The sequence below is a fragment of the Penaeus monodon genome, chromosome 38, assembly GCF_015228065.2.
Source record: "Penaeus monodon isolate SGIC_2016 chromosome 38, NSTDA_Pmon_1, whole genome shotgun sequence".
Taxonomy (NCBI): domain Eukaryota; kingdom Metazoa; phylum Arthropoda; class Malacostraca; order Decapoda; family Penaeidae; genus Penaeus; species Penaeus monodon.
In genome coordinates this window covers 30146406-30161405 of record NC_051423.1, presented here as the reverse complement: position 1 = coordinate 30161405, position 15000 = coordinate 30146406, and the positions used below count along the sequence as shown (strand labels likewise).

Sequence of the window (15000 nt, the reverse complement as noted above, 5' to 3'; positions counted from 1 at the left end):
AGGGCTCTAGGCATCTGATCACATGCCAACTTTCAATGTGTGCAAAACTATTAACTGATGCCAGGAATCATTTTCAGATGTTTGTAGTACTTAAGGTTTATTCTTTCTCATTACAGTATTAGACTGAAATAATATTCCTTTTAATTTAGCATGCTATATATTTACAAACACGTGTGTGTGTGTGTGTGTGTGTGTGTGTGTGTGTGTGTGTGTGTGTGTGTGTGTGTGTGTGTGTGTGTGTGTGTGTGTGTGTGTGTGTGTGTGTGTGTGTGTGTGTGTGTGTGTGTGTGTGTGTGTGTGTGTGTGTGTGTGTGTGTGTGTGAGAGAGAGATAATGGCCTTCTTTTCTTTGAAGTAAAATGGCCACTGCTCTCCACTTCCTGCCTGACGACAACATATGCCAAACCAAGGACAATCTCTTTATTCCCATTGCACGCACTCAAGTATCAAACTCTTTAATTACATCCTCACTGGGAATCCTCTGAGCCTGTCCACGAGCTACGACCAATTTTCCCTAAACGCTGTGACACTAACACCAATGAGCCCCCTGGGGACAAAATAATTATGTATATGTACATATGTACATTCGTTATTTCAGTAAGTGCTCCTATGATTCACGGTCCTATTATCACATTTCTGTATGTAGCAGATAAAACTGGTCTGTTATAGACACCTCTTTCACATCATGAGGGGAAAACATCACTGAGATTATCCTGTGACACTGATGATGGTGTGAGTGGTGGCTGGGAGGACTCCATGCTGGATCTGTTGCTTCCTTGCGATCCTAAGGTTACACTTGTCACATCTTTAATAATCATCTCAGCCACTTTGTAAGCCATATCTTCTTTTACCTGAAAATATTTCAAAGATTTTTTATTAAGTAGCAACACCAGTGCCAGCAGCAGCCTACTTCAGGATTCATAATTACAGTCTTAATATTACTGTAATTTTTTGGGTTATGTAAAAAACTTTATTTCCTCTCTGATTAGCATCAGCATCAGCATCATACTCTCTGCTAAAAGTGCACCAGTTTCCAGCATCTTTGGTTCTAGCACAATGCCAAACTATCTATTCAAAAATATGTGTCACACAGCTTCTGCACCATTACGTTGCACCTGATACGGACTAGTTTATTTCTATATTAACCCACTGGATAAAGGTGCCTCGTGGCACAAGGGTAAGCCAAAAACACTTACACTTTTTGCTGTTTTACCATTTTCTGAAGTCTATATTGTTGTGGTGTACCAATATGATAAATTGACCGTTTTTATATTATTTCTCTAGGTAATTTACACTCTGTGCAATAACAGTAACAACAAATATCACTGTGTCATTAATGTAAATTTATATTTTTGTGTTATTCCTACATTGCTGCAGGAACTGGTTCTTGCACATGGACACAGTGTCCTCCCTGTGATGGCTGTCCCAGACATGACTGACAGATGGTAAATTTCTCAATGTTGGAGTGGTGGGAATCCTGCACAAGTTCATGGATGAGTCCCTTCCTAAAGGCTGAAGTGCTTAGTGCATCATCTAACACAAAGCAAAAATTTCCCATTGCCCACTCCTGAACCAAAATTTTTTTGTGACAAGAAGTTCAAGGCTCCAATGGGCTAAGAGGAAAAGACAAAAAGAAATAACTTACCTTATCTTCATCCATGTTAACAAATCTTTTAAGAGTTCGAGAAATTTTTGACTCTGTCTTGCGATCAGGCTCTGGCTGCAGTTCTGATTCAAATCTTCCAAGCTCATTTATGAATCCACAGCTCATTTTACTGTTAAGGAAATATAACTAACTGTATTACAAATGTTTAAAAAATATATATATAGTTAAGACACATTCCATTCTTCAGTAATGAGTCAAAAATCATTTACCTCATTTCATCAAAGATCCTGTATAAAACAATATACTTCCACAATGAACCAAATTTAAGACATACCTGAAATTCTTTCGCCTCCATAGTGAATCTGGATCCGTAATCTGAGCCTCATCAATTCTCATGGCACCATCCAAATTGTGAAAACGGTGCGTGGACGAAGTGTCCATCGCCAGCAGTGTATTTTGTGAACTGATTCCTGCTCCCCCATAGGTACTGCTCTGCTCACTGCTACATGTGCTCTCAGAGCCTGTGAAGGAAGATTGTGGATCCACATTGCATTTCCAGGAAGGTTAAATCTAAAGAGATCAACAAGTGGCAAAAATGTTTTGCTGAAGTGAATAAATGAGAATCACAGTAAGAAAAATATTCATAATGAAAAGAGTAAACAACACACTTTGGATAAATACACATTTAAAGTTTATCTACAGCATCTGCTAGACCAAAAATTTCCCTACATCCAATGTGTGTGGATCACCGATGGAGAGCTAAGCACTAAAAGCTTATAACTAATGGTTTGAATGAATTGTAGAGAGCTGTAGTTCACCAACCACAAATGGTCAATTTGTATTCCTGACAGAATGATACATTGCAAATCTACTTTGTTTTCATTTTCCTGAGAATGTAATTTGGCTAAATGACTTCTCTAAAGCATAACCTCAGTATTAAAGCTATGACATTATAATTAAAATTATGTAAGTGTAACAGCTCCTCTGATAATGAAAGGGCTCTACCCTTTTTAAACATAAACAAAACCTAAATGCAGAAAGAGTATGGATGAATTTTCACCTTTTCTGGACAAAAGATAAAAATATAAAAAAAAAAATATATAATTGATTTTAAAATCACTGAAATCCTGGTGATAAACAAGTATTTTCCATAGAACAGAATTAGAAGGGGAAATCAGTGTAGTGCAGTTTGATGAAATGATGAAAAATATGAGAAAAAAAGGAAATAAGAAAGCTGCACTGTTTACACTTTGTTGTCAATGTGTTTTTAGTTTATCATGACAAATGATCCTGGATTTACATTACATTTCCTTCCACAAAAAGAAAAAAAAGAAAGAAAAAAAATGCAAGTGAAAATGTATGAACAAATAATACACATATCTACCCCTCTCCCTTACCCAGCATAAGTACACATACTCTCTTTTCCCTCTATTCATTAAATGTATATATATACAGAGTACACTCCCCTCCCTCTTTGAAAGCAAAGTACACATACAACCTGTCCCTCTATATACATATACTTTCCCAAAACCATCAAAGTACATTTGTATTCTCCCTCCTGTTACCAAGCAAAGTACATATAGTCCTCTCCTTAACAAAAATACACATACAACCCCCAGGCCTTTATTCGACATAAACATATGTAGCCATGCCCCCCCGTATTCAGCAAAAGTACACATATAACCCTCTACCCCTTTCCCCAGCAAAAGTACACATTTATCCCCCCTCACCCTTATCAAGTAAAAGTATACAAATATCCTCTCCCTCTTACCAAAACAAGTACACATTTGTCCCCACTCACCCTTACACAAAGCACACATATACACTCTCCTCCCCTTTACACAAAGCAAACATATACACTCTCCTCTCCCTTACACAAAGCAAACACATACAGTCTCCTCTCCCTTACACAAAGCACACAAATACACTCTCCTCCCCCTTACACAAAGCAAACATATACATTCTCCTCCCCCTTACACAAAGCACACAAATACACTCTCCTCCCCCTTACACAAAGCACTTATTAAAATTTTAATGTATAACTCAAACAAGCAGTGGAAGTATAATCACTCTACAAGCATGACCATGCACAAGCAAAGAAAAGCAATTACCTGATCTCTTTTTGCGGCCAAGCAGTTCAATACTCGTCTTGACAGTATTAATCAACTCACTCAGGTACTTGATGTGAAGACTGGATGACAAATAGCCAGGGAGGAAATCCTGAAAGGAAAGGGTATGCAAAACATACCTGAATCAACAGCGTAAAATCACTAGAGGCCATGACTAAGAAATTTGGTTACTGAAAGTATTGGGGATTTTTCAGGGTATTAATGTACTGTTCTGATGAAAGTACTGGAGACTTTTCAGGGAATGAATGCACTGTTGTGAGTATCTTTAAGATCAATTATCATTATTTTATATTATCAAAAAAGCACTTCATGCACATACGCATTATCATGAAAATACTTCCCTGGTATTTATTTTTACCCAATTCATAAAACAAAGAAAACTTTAATAGCCTACATAATAAAAGGTTTACTGTTTCAAGAAACAAACTAGCTTAACTTAAATCTTACTATAAGATACAGTTCAAGAAAAGAGGCACCATTTTTTCTACATACAAACAAAAATATCAATTAGGAAATGCAAATACTTAACTTTTTTGCACAAAAAATTTTCAAATCATATGTAAAACAGGAATATGAATAAACATATCTGATCGATCATTTTTAACAAATTACAATTTTAGATATCTATACATTTGAACAAAACCAAATTTCTTATAAGTCAGATGAAAATAAAATAACAGGAAGACCAACAGAGAAAACAATTAGAATGCTGCTTCAAAAACCTAACTACACTGAAGAACAAATACAAATTTCATTATGATAACCACCCCCCCCCCACACACACACACAAATAACAGCAAGCACCCTTCCAAAAGTAAACAAACAACCAAATTACAATGGTGACATTAACAATAATCAAACCAAAATAACATATTACCCTTTCTAGAACATGCAGAACCACTCTGAGAGGCAAATTAAAACAGGATGGTAGGGGTCCCTCCTCACGGCAGATATTACTTTCAACTTCAAATCTTACTCGGTCACTGAATCCTTGCGGACACGTTGCTTGCAGAGAAAAGTACCTGCGAGGTGGGGACAAAACACTTCAGAAATATTTATTACGATATTTTTTATCTAACATCTCAAATTTGTTTATGGAGAGCTGTCAGGACTAGCAGGGTGAAAAGATAGTATTAGGTAAATTTACATCACTGGTTATCTTTAAGCAACTTTTGGCCACACACAGCTAAGTCAAGGACCTTTTTTAGATTTATAGCTAAAAAGCACACAATACAAAGTTGCTCAACTGCAATAATTCAATTGCAATCTCTGTAACAGAACTTAGTCAGCATATACAAAATAATCTATAGTATATTTATTTTCTCACACTTGTTCTTGCTTCTGAGAATTACATTTCTGGTTAACTGTTCTGAACAGATATCACTTATTGTCAGATCATTATAATATAAGAAGCCTTCATCTCTCTCAGCATATTTCATCACGGTTTATTTATAATATTTAAGTACTGAGCTAATAGTTTTCATAAACTCCTTTTCACATATTTTAAGAATTAACTAAAGCACACTGACCTCTAGGTGTTTGTCATTTACATAAAGTAATGAATTATTTTTCACATATCAAGACAGTGAAATGAAACTAAATACTTTGAGGTAAGTAATACAAACAATTCACAAAGGTTGCAAACCATTCATTCACACTTATGAACCTAAACAGCCAAGGCTACCTGACTGAGAGATCATGAATAGAAAACTAATACAGAAAAAATAAACAAGTGACAGACATAAGAAGGCTTTATTTCCCCATTCATCTCTATTTCCTTGCTTTTACTCACTTGTCATAAAGGACCATAGCATCTGCCTGTGCTTGCTGTGGATCATACATGCCAGCATGCTCAATCAGCTGCTGACGGAAATTTGAAGCTGCCACCCACAATTGCAGCATCTGCCTTCCTCCTTCCTGCTCCACAAACTGCAATAAGAAAACAGCATTGGTTATTGCTAAACTGCCAGTCTTAAAATCAATAGCAGTAGATACTGAAAAAGTATCTACACAAAGGTAAATGGTTTTAGAAATAAGCACAACCAACACTATACTGTACAACACTAATATGCATCATACATCAATGTTATTTCCCATTCATCTTGAAAATAACAGCTTTTTCTTTGAATGTATAAAGAAATACAGTAAATATAACATCTGATTTTCTGTTTTGTTACAGGCCATTGCTATACTTACCTCCATGAAGTAAGGAAATGCTGAATCACTATACAGAATATCTGCCAAACGCACAGAGCCACTGGTCAGAACATCAATTTGGTGTTTGAGGTAGTAGTCACTTGCAAGAAACTTTGGGAGGTATCTGGAAAAAATAAAAAAATAAATAAAAAATAAAAATGTGCGTTGTCAAAGGTCATTTTATTTCTGGCTTACCTGTTCCCTCATTTTACTATGACTCACTGGACATCTAGCAAGAGCTGCCAGGGAAATACTGTGCTTATTACTTATTGTTTGGTGAAATGTCTCTGCACATAGATGGCTCTACTAGCACTGAGCCAGAAAGGAGTCAATTAGTTGACCTTGTGACCTTACCCAATTTCACCTTTCCTTGAATTGGCAGGTGTCAGGAAAAACATATTTTTCATTAATGCTATGCATATCGATGGTGTTGTTTTTATTATAGATATTATAATTACCATAATGTTATAAACATTACTAACAGTAAACTAAGATTATGTAAAATATTTTTGAAAATCAAGGAAAATGTTAAACAGGTAAGATTGGTCATTGGTGACTTAGTACAAGTAGAGCCATATATGTGTAATAACAATTAATAAAGTAAACTCAATGAATCAGAGAGAAACTGTTAACAGCACATGATGACAAAGATCTGGAAAAAAAAAAAAAAAAAAATGTTATAGGCTTTATCATTTACTATAAAGAATGACACAGAGGAGCTACTTTATATCTACCAAACTTCACCCTATTTGTGTTACTTTAACCCAAAACCGATGGGCATGGCATGTACATACATGGCATGCCCACTGTGAGTTTATTTTATTACTTGTTCTTATGCAGAGATGGCTCCACAAGTACTAAGTCACCAGTGAGCCAGTTACGAGTACTGCCTGTCTCACCTGCTTACTCTTCTCATTGATTTTTGAAAATATTTTATGTCACATTATATTGGTTACTAATGTAAATAACATTATAGTAATTATCATGACTATAAGAATAAAAACAGCATTGATATTCATAGCATTAGAGAGAGAGAAAAGAAAAATGAGAAAAGAAAACAGAAGAAAAGAGAAGAGAAGAGAAGAGAAAAGAAGAGAAGAGAAGAGAAGAGAAGAGAAGAGAAGAGAAGAGAAGAAAAGAGAAGAGAAGAAAAGAAAAGAAAAAAAGAAAAGAAAAGAAGAAGAAAGAAAAGAAAGAAAAGAAAGAAAAGAAAAGAAAAGAAGAAGAAAGAAAAGAAAGAAAAGAAAGAAAAGAAAAGAAAAGAAAAGAAGAAGAAAGAAAAGAAAGAAAAGAAAGAAAAGAAAAAGAAAAGGAAAAGGAAAAGAAAAGAAAAGAAGACAAGGAAAAAAAGGAGAGAAAAAAGAAAAAAAGGAAGAGAGAGAGAGAGAGAGAGAGAGAGAGAGAGAGAGAGAGAGAGAGAGAGAGGAGAGAGAGAGGAGAAGAAAGAAGGAGGAGAAGAGAGGAGAGAGAAGAAAGGGAGAGAGAAGAAGGAGAGAAAAAGGGAAGAAGGAGAAGAAGAAGGAGAAGAAGGAGAAGAAGGAGAAGAAGGAGAAGAAGAAGAAGAAGAAGAAGAAACAATTCAATGAAAAGTGAAATCAGGGAAGGTCACAAAGTCTACTAATTGACTCCTTTGTGGCTAAGAACTAGCAGAGCCATCAATGTGCACACCCCCCCCCCCCCAAAAAAAAAAAAAAAAGCACAGCATTTTCCTGGCAGCATTGAGTTAAGATTCTGTTCCCCCAGAAAATTATTCACATTAAACACATCTATTTTCACAACTGAATCTCGTCTCAATATGAAGTTAGGCCCACTAAGACTAACAACCAGGCAATTACTAAGAGCACTTCAAGTTTCATTTTTTCCACTGAATTTATTTATTTGAGTTTACATTACATTAACCTGTGATCTTGAAATACTTCAGAATATGCATTTAATCTTAAAAATATAGAAAAGATAAATAATGGGTAATAATTCACAAATGTCAATCAAAATTCCTGATTCTACAGGTATCCCATTTTAAAAGTAGAATTTTCATCATACAAATGGACTTTTTCAAGAAATGTTATCATTGAATTTTGAATTTCTATACTATCGGGGCAAGTGACAAAGTCCTTAAGTGATACTGAACAAACAGAAATGGATTATCAATACTCACTCTCTTTCTAGGACACCAAACACTATTTTCTGTGCTGGAACAAAGCACTCAGAATCAATGTCTTCCTGAACTACGGAGATCTTTTGTAGGATAACCTCTCTAATATCATCATCTAGACCAATAGACTGTTCTGCATCCCTTGCTATGTACTTGTTGAAAATCTTCATGGCATCCTCTGCTATGCTTTGTCTGAGTTTCTGAGCCCTTGAACATACTGAGGCACTTGGACTTGAAAAACCTCTTTTATCTTTTAAAAGAGGCTTTGCTGTAATAACACTTCCACTTCCAACTGGCTTTGTATTGCTTTCTTTAACACTATCCATATGATTGGGTAATATCACACACTTCTCATCACTAGTTTTCGGGTTCCCTTCAGAAGTCCGACCATCACAGTTCAGCACCTTGCTAAAGCTCCCATCAGGGCTATTAAGAGGAGTAACATCATTAGCATGTTTAATATTACTTACTAAATCAGGTAAGACCAATCCTTTATCTCTAGATTGCATTTCTTCCTTTGGACCAAAGCTTTCTGTCCTTGAATTTGAGCATGACTGAGTAGTGTAAGTCTCAAATATTTCATCAACTGTCTGTTTTTGCTTGTTTTCCGGTTCTGTACAATTACTATCACTATAATCTATGTAAGATCTATCGCTAGTTGTGGAAGTTGCTATGTCGGATGTTATATGCACATCCTGGCTTCGTATGCGAGTCACAGCTGCAGCTCTGAAGCTAGTAGCATCCAGCCAAAACCTTGCATACTTTTCAGCACCCCAACCTTGCAAAAACTGCAAGAAGTACGGCAGAGTGGAGTGGCTATTGAGGATATCTTCAACAGTCTTCACAAACTGTGATTGTATTTGCAATGGATCCACCTTTTTGTCCCCTGAAAAGAATTTTAAAATTTTGTATTAATCTTTTATACTTAAAAAATTCAGATACCTAAAAACTGTGTAGCTTTTATGCTCTCAAATACTTGATCATCCTATTTGGCTAATTTCTTCTCACCATTGCAGTTACATAAAACATTACAAAAATTCATTGCAACATTTAATATACATGGTCACTGATATATAGCTCTTCTTTTAGAGAAATTATCACAAAATCCTGAGAAAGATGCAATTTGCAATTCCCAATTAATTGCCCAGTTTAAACAGCAAATTTTTTTGGGTGTCATTAAGCTGTAAAAAGTATAAATTATTTAAATATATCATTCATGAAAATGTGCCAATATATATTGATATTTTTGTTATTATGCCTGCCGATTAGGCAAAATTGCATCGATTTTTACACACACACACTTTGACATGTATAACAACCTAATACATACATATTGCATACACATACACACACACATGCACAAGACATGAGCCACTCACCTAACTCAGACATGAACAGGTCTTCATCAGCACGTGTAATGAAGCGCAAGTTACTAGACGGTGCCTGCTGTGAGGGTGGCGATGAGGTCACTTCAGCACCCTGGCATACTTCAGCTCCCCCCTGATAGGAAGAACTGCTAGCAGCCGCTCCATGGCCTGTGTGGTTCGGGCTCCCTCCCCCAGACCCACCTCCTGGGAAGAATATGGACTTTGTGCACTTAATGTACGGATTTTGATTTTTAAAAAATATATGCTAAATTATAGAGTCTGAAAATATATTTGGACAAACTTATTCAGGAGGAGGAGGAGGAGGAGGAGGATTAGGAGGAGGAGGATTAGGATTAGGATTAGGATTAGGATTAGGATTAGGATTAGGAGGAGGAGGAGGAGAAGGAGGATTAGGAGGATTAGGAGGATTAGGATTAGGAGGAGGATTAGATGGAGGAAGAAAAGGAGGAAATGAAGGAAGTAGAAAAGGAGGAAAGGAAGGCAGATAAGGAGGGAAAAGAGGAAGAAAAGAGGAAGCAGAGGAGGAGAAAGAGAGAAAGAAGGGAAGAAATAGGAAAAAAGAGAAAGAAGAGATAGAGAATTCTGTTCACTGGTAGTTGATTGACAGAGGATAAAATTATTCACAATAAACAGAGGTCTTTTGTAAAATGTGGAAAAATAGTGCAAATAAGAATTAAACATTAAGACATGCACTTAACATTTTGACACCAGAATTACAAATTTTGATAAATATATAATATCAAAACATAAATAATGAAGGCCAAGTCATCTCCACTGATTATAGAGGTCAGCTGAGTCATCTCAATATAGCATCAGCTTTTAAAAAGTGTTTTTTTCCCATACTACATGTAAATCAGCAGAGCTGGAGCTATCCGACATCTTTTCTTCCAGCCTCAAGGCCACACAGAGTTTTCTCCCTCCCCCATCCCTCTACCTTCTTTTACTCCACTGGGTCTTCTTTCTCCTGCCTCTTTTCCCACCCAATCCTCCCACTCTACCCCTATAAAAACATCAGAGACCAATTCACTAACTTTCCCATCCCCTTTGCCTACTTCCCTCTGGGCCCTCCTCTCTTTCCCTACAGTCACCTTCTAGTCATATTTTTCTTTTTGTATTTTATATTTACATATACATATACATAACATGATTTATTACTATAAATCACATAGATTTTATATTTTATTGCATGATGTATATCTATTCATGTGTGTTTTGTAAGTTTTACCAATTTTACACTTACATATAGGGTAAATGTTTCACTATTCAGTAACAATTAGATATACCACCACAAGACAAACAGTTTCCTAATGTATAAAGCTGAACACTTCAAATAAAAAGACTAAATTTGCTCCTAGGAAATGTTTCAAATTCAAGGTTACTCACATCTGGGCTGAGGTATTGTGGGTCTGTTGGGGTTATCTTAGGAATGTAAGCATGTTTATTTTTTCTACTGTAAAAACCCTTGTGTAGAAAAATCCATGAGACTGTAAGCTACTTACAGCAATAGGTATTTTTTATTATCTTCAAACCTAAAGACAGAGTACTCATGTTTACTACTGTCTGTGGTCATGAGATCATCCATCACTATAAGGGTAAATTATTGTGATACTACTGGTACACTGTAAAAATAGACTTGGCTATTTCTTCAGAAGGGTCTACAATGCCAGTACTTACACTTTAGATATTAATAGATTGCATGTAATATCTAGTACGTATTTATAGTAGTCCAAAAAAATTATCTATAGATACAATATTTGCTTCATTAGCAAATGATGATTAATAATAGGGTAAACATTCACAGAACAACAGAAAAACATAACAAAGATAAATTACACTAACATCACTCAAATAAAGTTAGAACTTAGATGGTTTCTTAGAGAGGCTACAAGCTCTATCTTGCAGACCTCTCCTTGTGGTGAAGGTTTGTTGGCTTTTCTAGAGTACTAACAGACATGAAGATTGTGATGATAACTGACACTGTGCCATTCTAATCATTGCCATTATTGTCCCTATAAATGACATTCATAGACTAAAAGAACTATATGTGCACAATACACATCACAAAAAGTAAATTTGCACAAAAACTGTCAGTTTTAGTGTATCTTCCCTGAATTAATACTGAACTTTAGGATAATGCAATGACAGCCATGAGGGGTGGAAGACAGTGAAGGAATGAAGGGGGTCAGTAAGTATGGATGAGGTGGAGGGGGGAGTGAATAAGCAATTATTTTATAAGGCTGTGCAATGATCTCATGATATGTTCCAATCTAGATTTCTTCTGTTCTATACCACCCAAAAAGCAGTTTAGCTGTCTGATACTCTACTCTAAATACATTCACACCAAGACAAACTTTTATTTCCTCCACTATACTGCCTATTCTACCAAAAAAAAATCTACAAGGAGCATTCTGTGATCTTTATAATGACCACTGTAATGGTCTACCAATCATATGGAGCAGAAATACCATACAAACAACTGGCATCTGCAGATTATCATAGAAAATGGGATACTTTGGTTTACTGCCATCATGCTGTATAAGTATCATCATACTCAAGAAATCTAACCACAGAAGCCATATACTTGGGATGACACTGCAATCTTGTTTTATTCCTTTCATTTACATGTAGATAGCTTCAGAAGTACTCTATCACTAAGCTCTAAAATACAAGCCTTACATGATCTCAGCTGTTTATGCTATTCCCTTAATCATTAGGATTTTTTCTTTTTTTTTACTGTTGTCATTATTATTAATGTCAATAATTCTTTACAGTATAGTGACAGTCAAGTCCCCAATTCCACAAAATCTATTCAGCAATTTAAGTTGCCATGACTAGCTGTACTACCCCACAACACCCCCTCAGTATGTATGGCAAGATAGAGATGAAACTTGGGAGGACTGAGTGGACTTAGGCTGCAAATGGCACTTTCCATAATCTTTTTCTTTTATTTATGGCATTACCATTTGTGTCTACAGATTTTTTCTCATACCAGTGACTAACTTTTTATCCTCTACAAGAATATCATCTTTGCCCTAGCTTAGTGTATCCATACCAAAAAGATTAAGCTTAATGTTATTATTGTTATCATTGTTATTACAGTATTATCATTTTTATCATTATCATGACTATTCCTACTATAATTTTCTTATTCTTCTTAGCATTATCATTGTCATTTTATTTTCATTATCATTATCATCATTATTATTATTTTTATTATTATTATTATTATCATCATCATTATCATTATCATTATTATTATCATCATCATCATTATTACTATCATTATTATTACTACTATCACTATTATTACTACTATCATTATTATTATCATTATCATTACTATTACTATCATAACTATCACCATCATCATCATAATTATCATTATTAATAATATTATCATTACAATTATGATCATTATATGTTACCATTATTATTATTATCATAATTTCATAATGTTAAATTTAATCATAGAAATAAAAACAAAGCCTTTTCCTCTTGAAAACGGGTTATTGGTGAATTCACTTAGGCCTGGTAACTGGCTCCTGAGAATAAGCAACCTTAGAGCTGTCTATGCTTAACCAAAATCAATTAAATAAAACCACATTAGACTATTCTATATACAGACACTCCTTGCATCAATGGGCTACTTTACTTTTCGAAGCCCTTGTTTGGCACCAGAAGTGGACACAAATAAGTCCCCCCGACTATATTATACAGTGGGGATGGTACAAGGCAAATCAAATTTGGTATCAATGGATACCTATTGATATCTATTAGCTTTATATAGTAGTAAAAGGTTGTGGAAATAATGAATATGAACGGTCAAATACTCCTACATTTTGCACAACTCGGGACTGTGCATGCAGTGAGAAATGTTTATCTCATAAAGCCTCTACCTCATCTGGGTTGTGATTTCACTTATGAGGCACATCATTCAGGTCTGTCTGACCTCTATCTTGCCAGTCAGATATGGTTGGAATTTTGCATTCTGGGTGGGAGGTTGGAAGGTTGGCAAAAATAAATAAATAACATATGACCTAACCCTGCCATTTCCCAAGGATACTTCATGCTTGCCCCTTTACAAAGCAATTATCATAGAAAAATATTATTTTGGACCATATCCTGCAGCTGAATGGTAGTATTTTAGTGAGCATGCAAAAATTTACTATGCATGAAAAAAAAAATAAAGAATGACAGCAAACCCCCTATGTTTGATGCAATAATATAGTGGCATAAATGCACTGGTATGAAAGCTCGAGGCATGCAATTTCCCTAAACTTTGTAGCCTTGTCCTCTTTCTGACAATCTAGTGCAAGAAGGTATGTAATATGTACACGTTAAACATCAAACATTTTTCTCATGCAGTTTGTGTCAGGTATTTCTCACATATCTTAACAACTTATATTACAAAGTAATATAAGTACGTGGAGTCATTTAGTAGTATCTACAGTAGCGGTAGACCTATTCTTAACATACTAATCAAAGTAAACTAAAGGTTATGCAGGTGTCTTGGTGGGAATTTTAAGGCAGAAAGTTTCCATTCACAGAATCGCCAAGGGGGTGGGGATCCAGGAATGAAATACTATGACCGCTGAATACACTGCTACCATTATTAATTACAACGAGTCAATTGCACTGCCACGCAACCAAATCCACGAATGATAATCCACCACCAAAAAGATCCTATAATCTAATACCATTATCGTTTAACATCAAATACACATCATAATAAATTTCCCGACCAAAAGTAAGTCTTTCCATTTTAAACCCAACATTTAATTTCTTCTCCCTCTTCGACTGCTTCACGACATCCTTTTTAACTCTAAGGCTGAACTTACGAAACTTCTTCCAGAGGGACGACATTTCGGGGAAACTGTCATAGACATTTCATATCTATTTTCCGCGTTTCCTGTCCTCCTTCTACTCCAGCTGACCGAGAGAACAACAAATAGCAGTTATAAGGGACGGGAACTCGGCCGTCTTCAGAAGGGGTTCGGAAACTCCCTTGGATTCCTAAAGCTTTTCGATCCTATACTTCAGATCTTCTCTTTCCCTCCTTATCTGTAGACGAATCTCTGAGTGCCTATATTTGCGAATGATACCATTTTCGTCATAGAATAATATAATCGAGGATATAGATGACATTTTATCGTGTTTGTATGCCTAAAAGTAAGGAAGGGAAGACATGAGATCATAATCTGCCGAGAGTGATATGAGGTCACGCCGTTTTCTAATTTCGTGGGTCACTCGGCCATTCCCATTTTCTTTTGCGTTGCACATAGAAAACGGAAGGCCACAGATGCACCTTTGTTATCAATCGTATTTTTAATATATACGCACATCGATTTCAGGACGTATAAGAATAAGGGTAAAGATGAGCGAAGGCCGACAGAGATATGACGAACGAGTAGACGGCGTCGGAGCGGCCAGCCTGAAGTGTCGTCTGTGACAAGAAGAAGTCGTGACGTCACGACGGGTGTTTGTTTTCCATTTTTAGCTGCGGTCGGGGCCTCGTCGCCCCTCTATTTAC

At 35.8% G+C, this 15000-nt stretch overlaps 2 protein-coding genes across 4 annotated transcripts in view; one reads left to right on the top strand and one right to left on the bottom strand.

The window, feature by feature from the left end:
* LOC119597112 (A-kinase anchor protein 10, mitochondrial-like) overlaps nt 1-14455 on the bottom strand; it is a 16831-nt gene extending 2376 nt beyond the window's left edge. For both annotated transcript variants that reach the window (XR_005230801.1, XM_037946595.1), the window contains exons 1-10: nt 14309-14455; nt 9462-9653; nt 8086-8968; nt 5931-6054; nt 5527-5663; nt 4612-4756; nt 3717-3825; nt 1940-2126; nt 1645-1774; nt 1-850 (exon numbers count right to left, since the gene is read on the bottom strand). The exon at nt 1-850 is cut by the window's left edge. Coding sequence is in view for 1 of the 2 variants with exons in the window: in XM_037946595.1 (XP_037802523.1) it covers nt 683-850; nt 1645-1774; nt 1940-2126; nt 3717-3825; nt 4612-4756; nt 5527-5663; nt 5931-6054; nt 8086-8968; nt 9462-9653; nt 14309-14333 (2100 nt within the window). In the remaining variant the exon portion in view is untranslated. The remainder of the gene's footprint in view (nt 851-1644; nt 1775-1939; nt 2127-3716; nt 3826-4611; nt 4757-5526; nt 5664-5930; nt 6055-8085; nt 8969-9461; nt 9654-14308) is intronic.
* Nucleotides 14456-14864: 409 nt separating this feature from the next.
* The window catches only part of LOC119596928 (integrin beta-PS-like), a 19922-nt gene continuing 19786 nt past the window's right edge, over nt 14865-15000 (top strand). The window contains exon 1 of one of the 2 annotated variants that reach the window (XM_037946304.1): nt 14865-15000. This exon is cut by the window's right edge and continues 79 nt beyond it. The gene's annotated coding sequence lies outside the window, so the exon portion shown is untranslated. The other variant, XM_037946298.1, reaches the window with a different exon arrangement.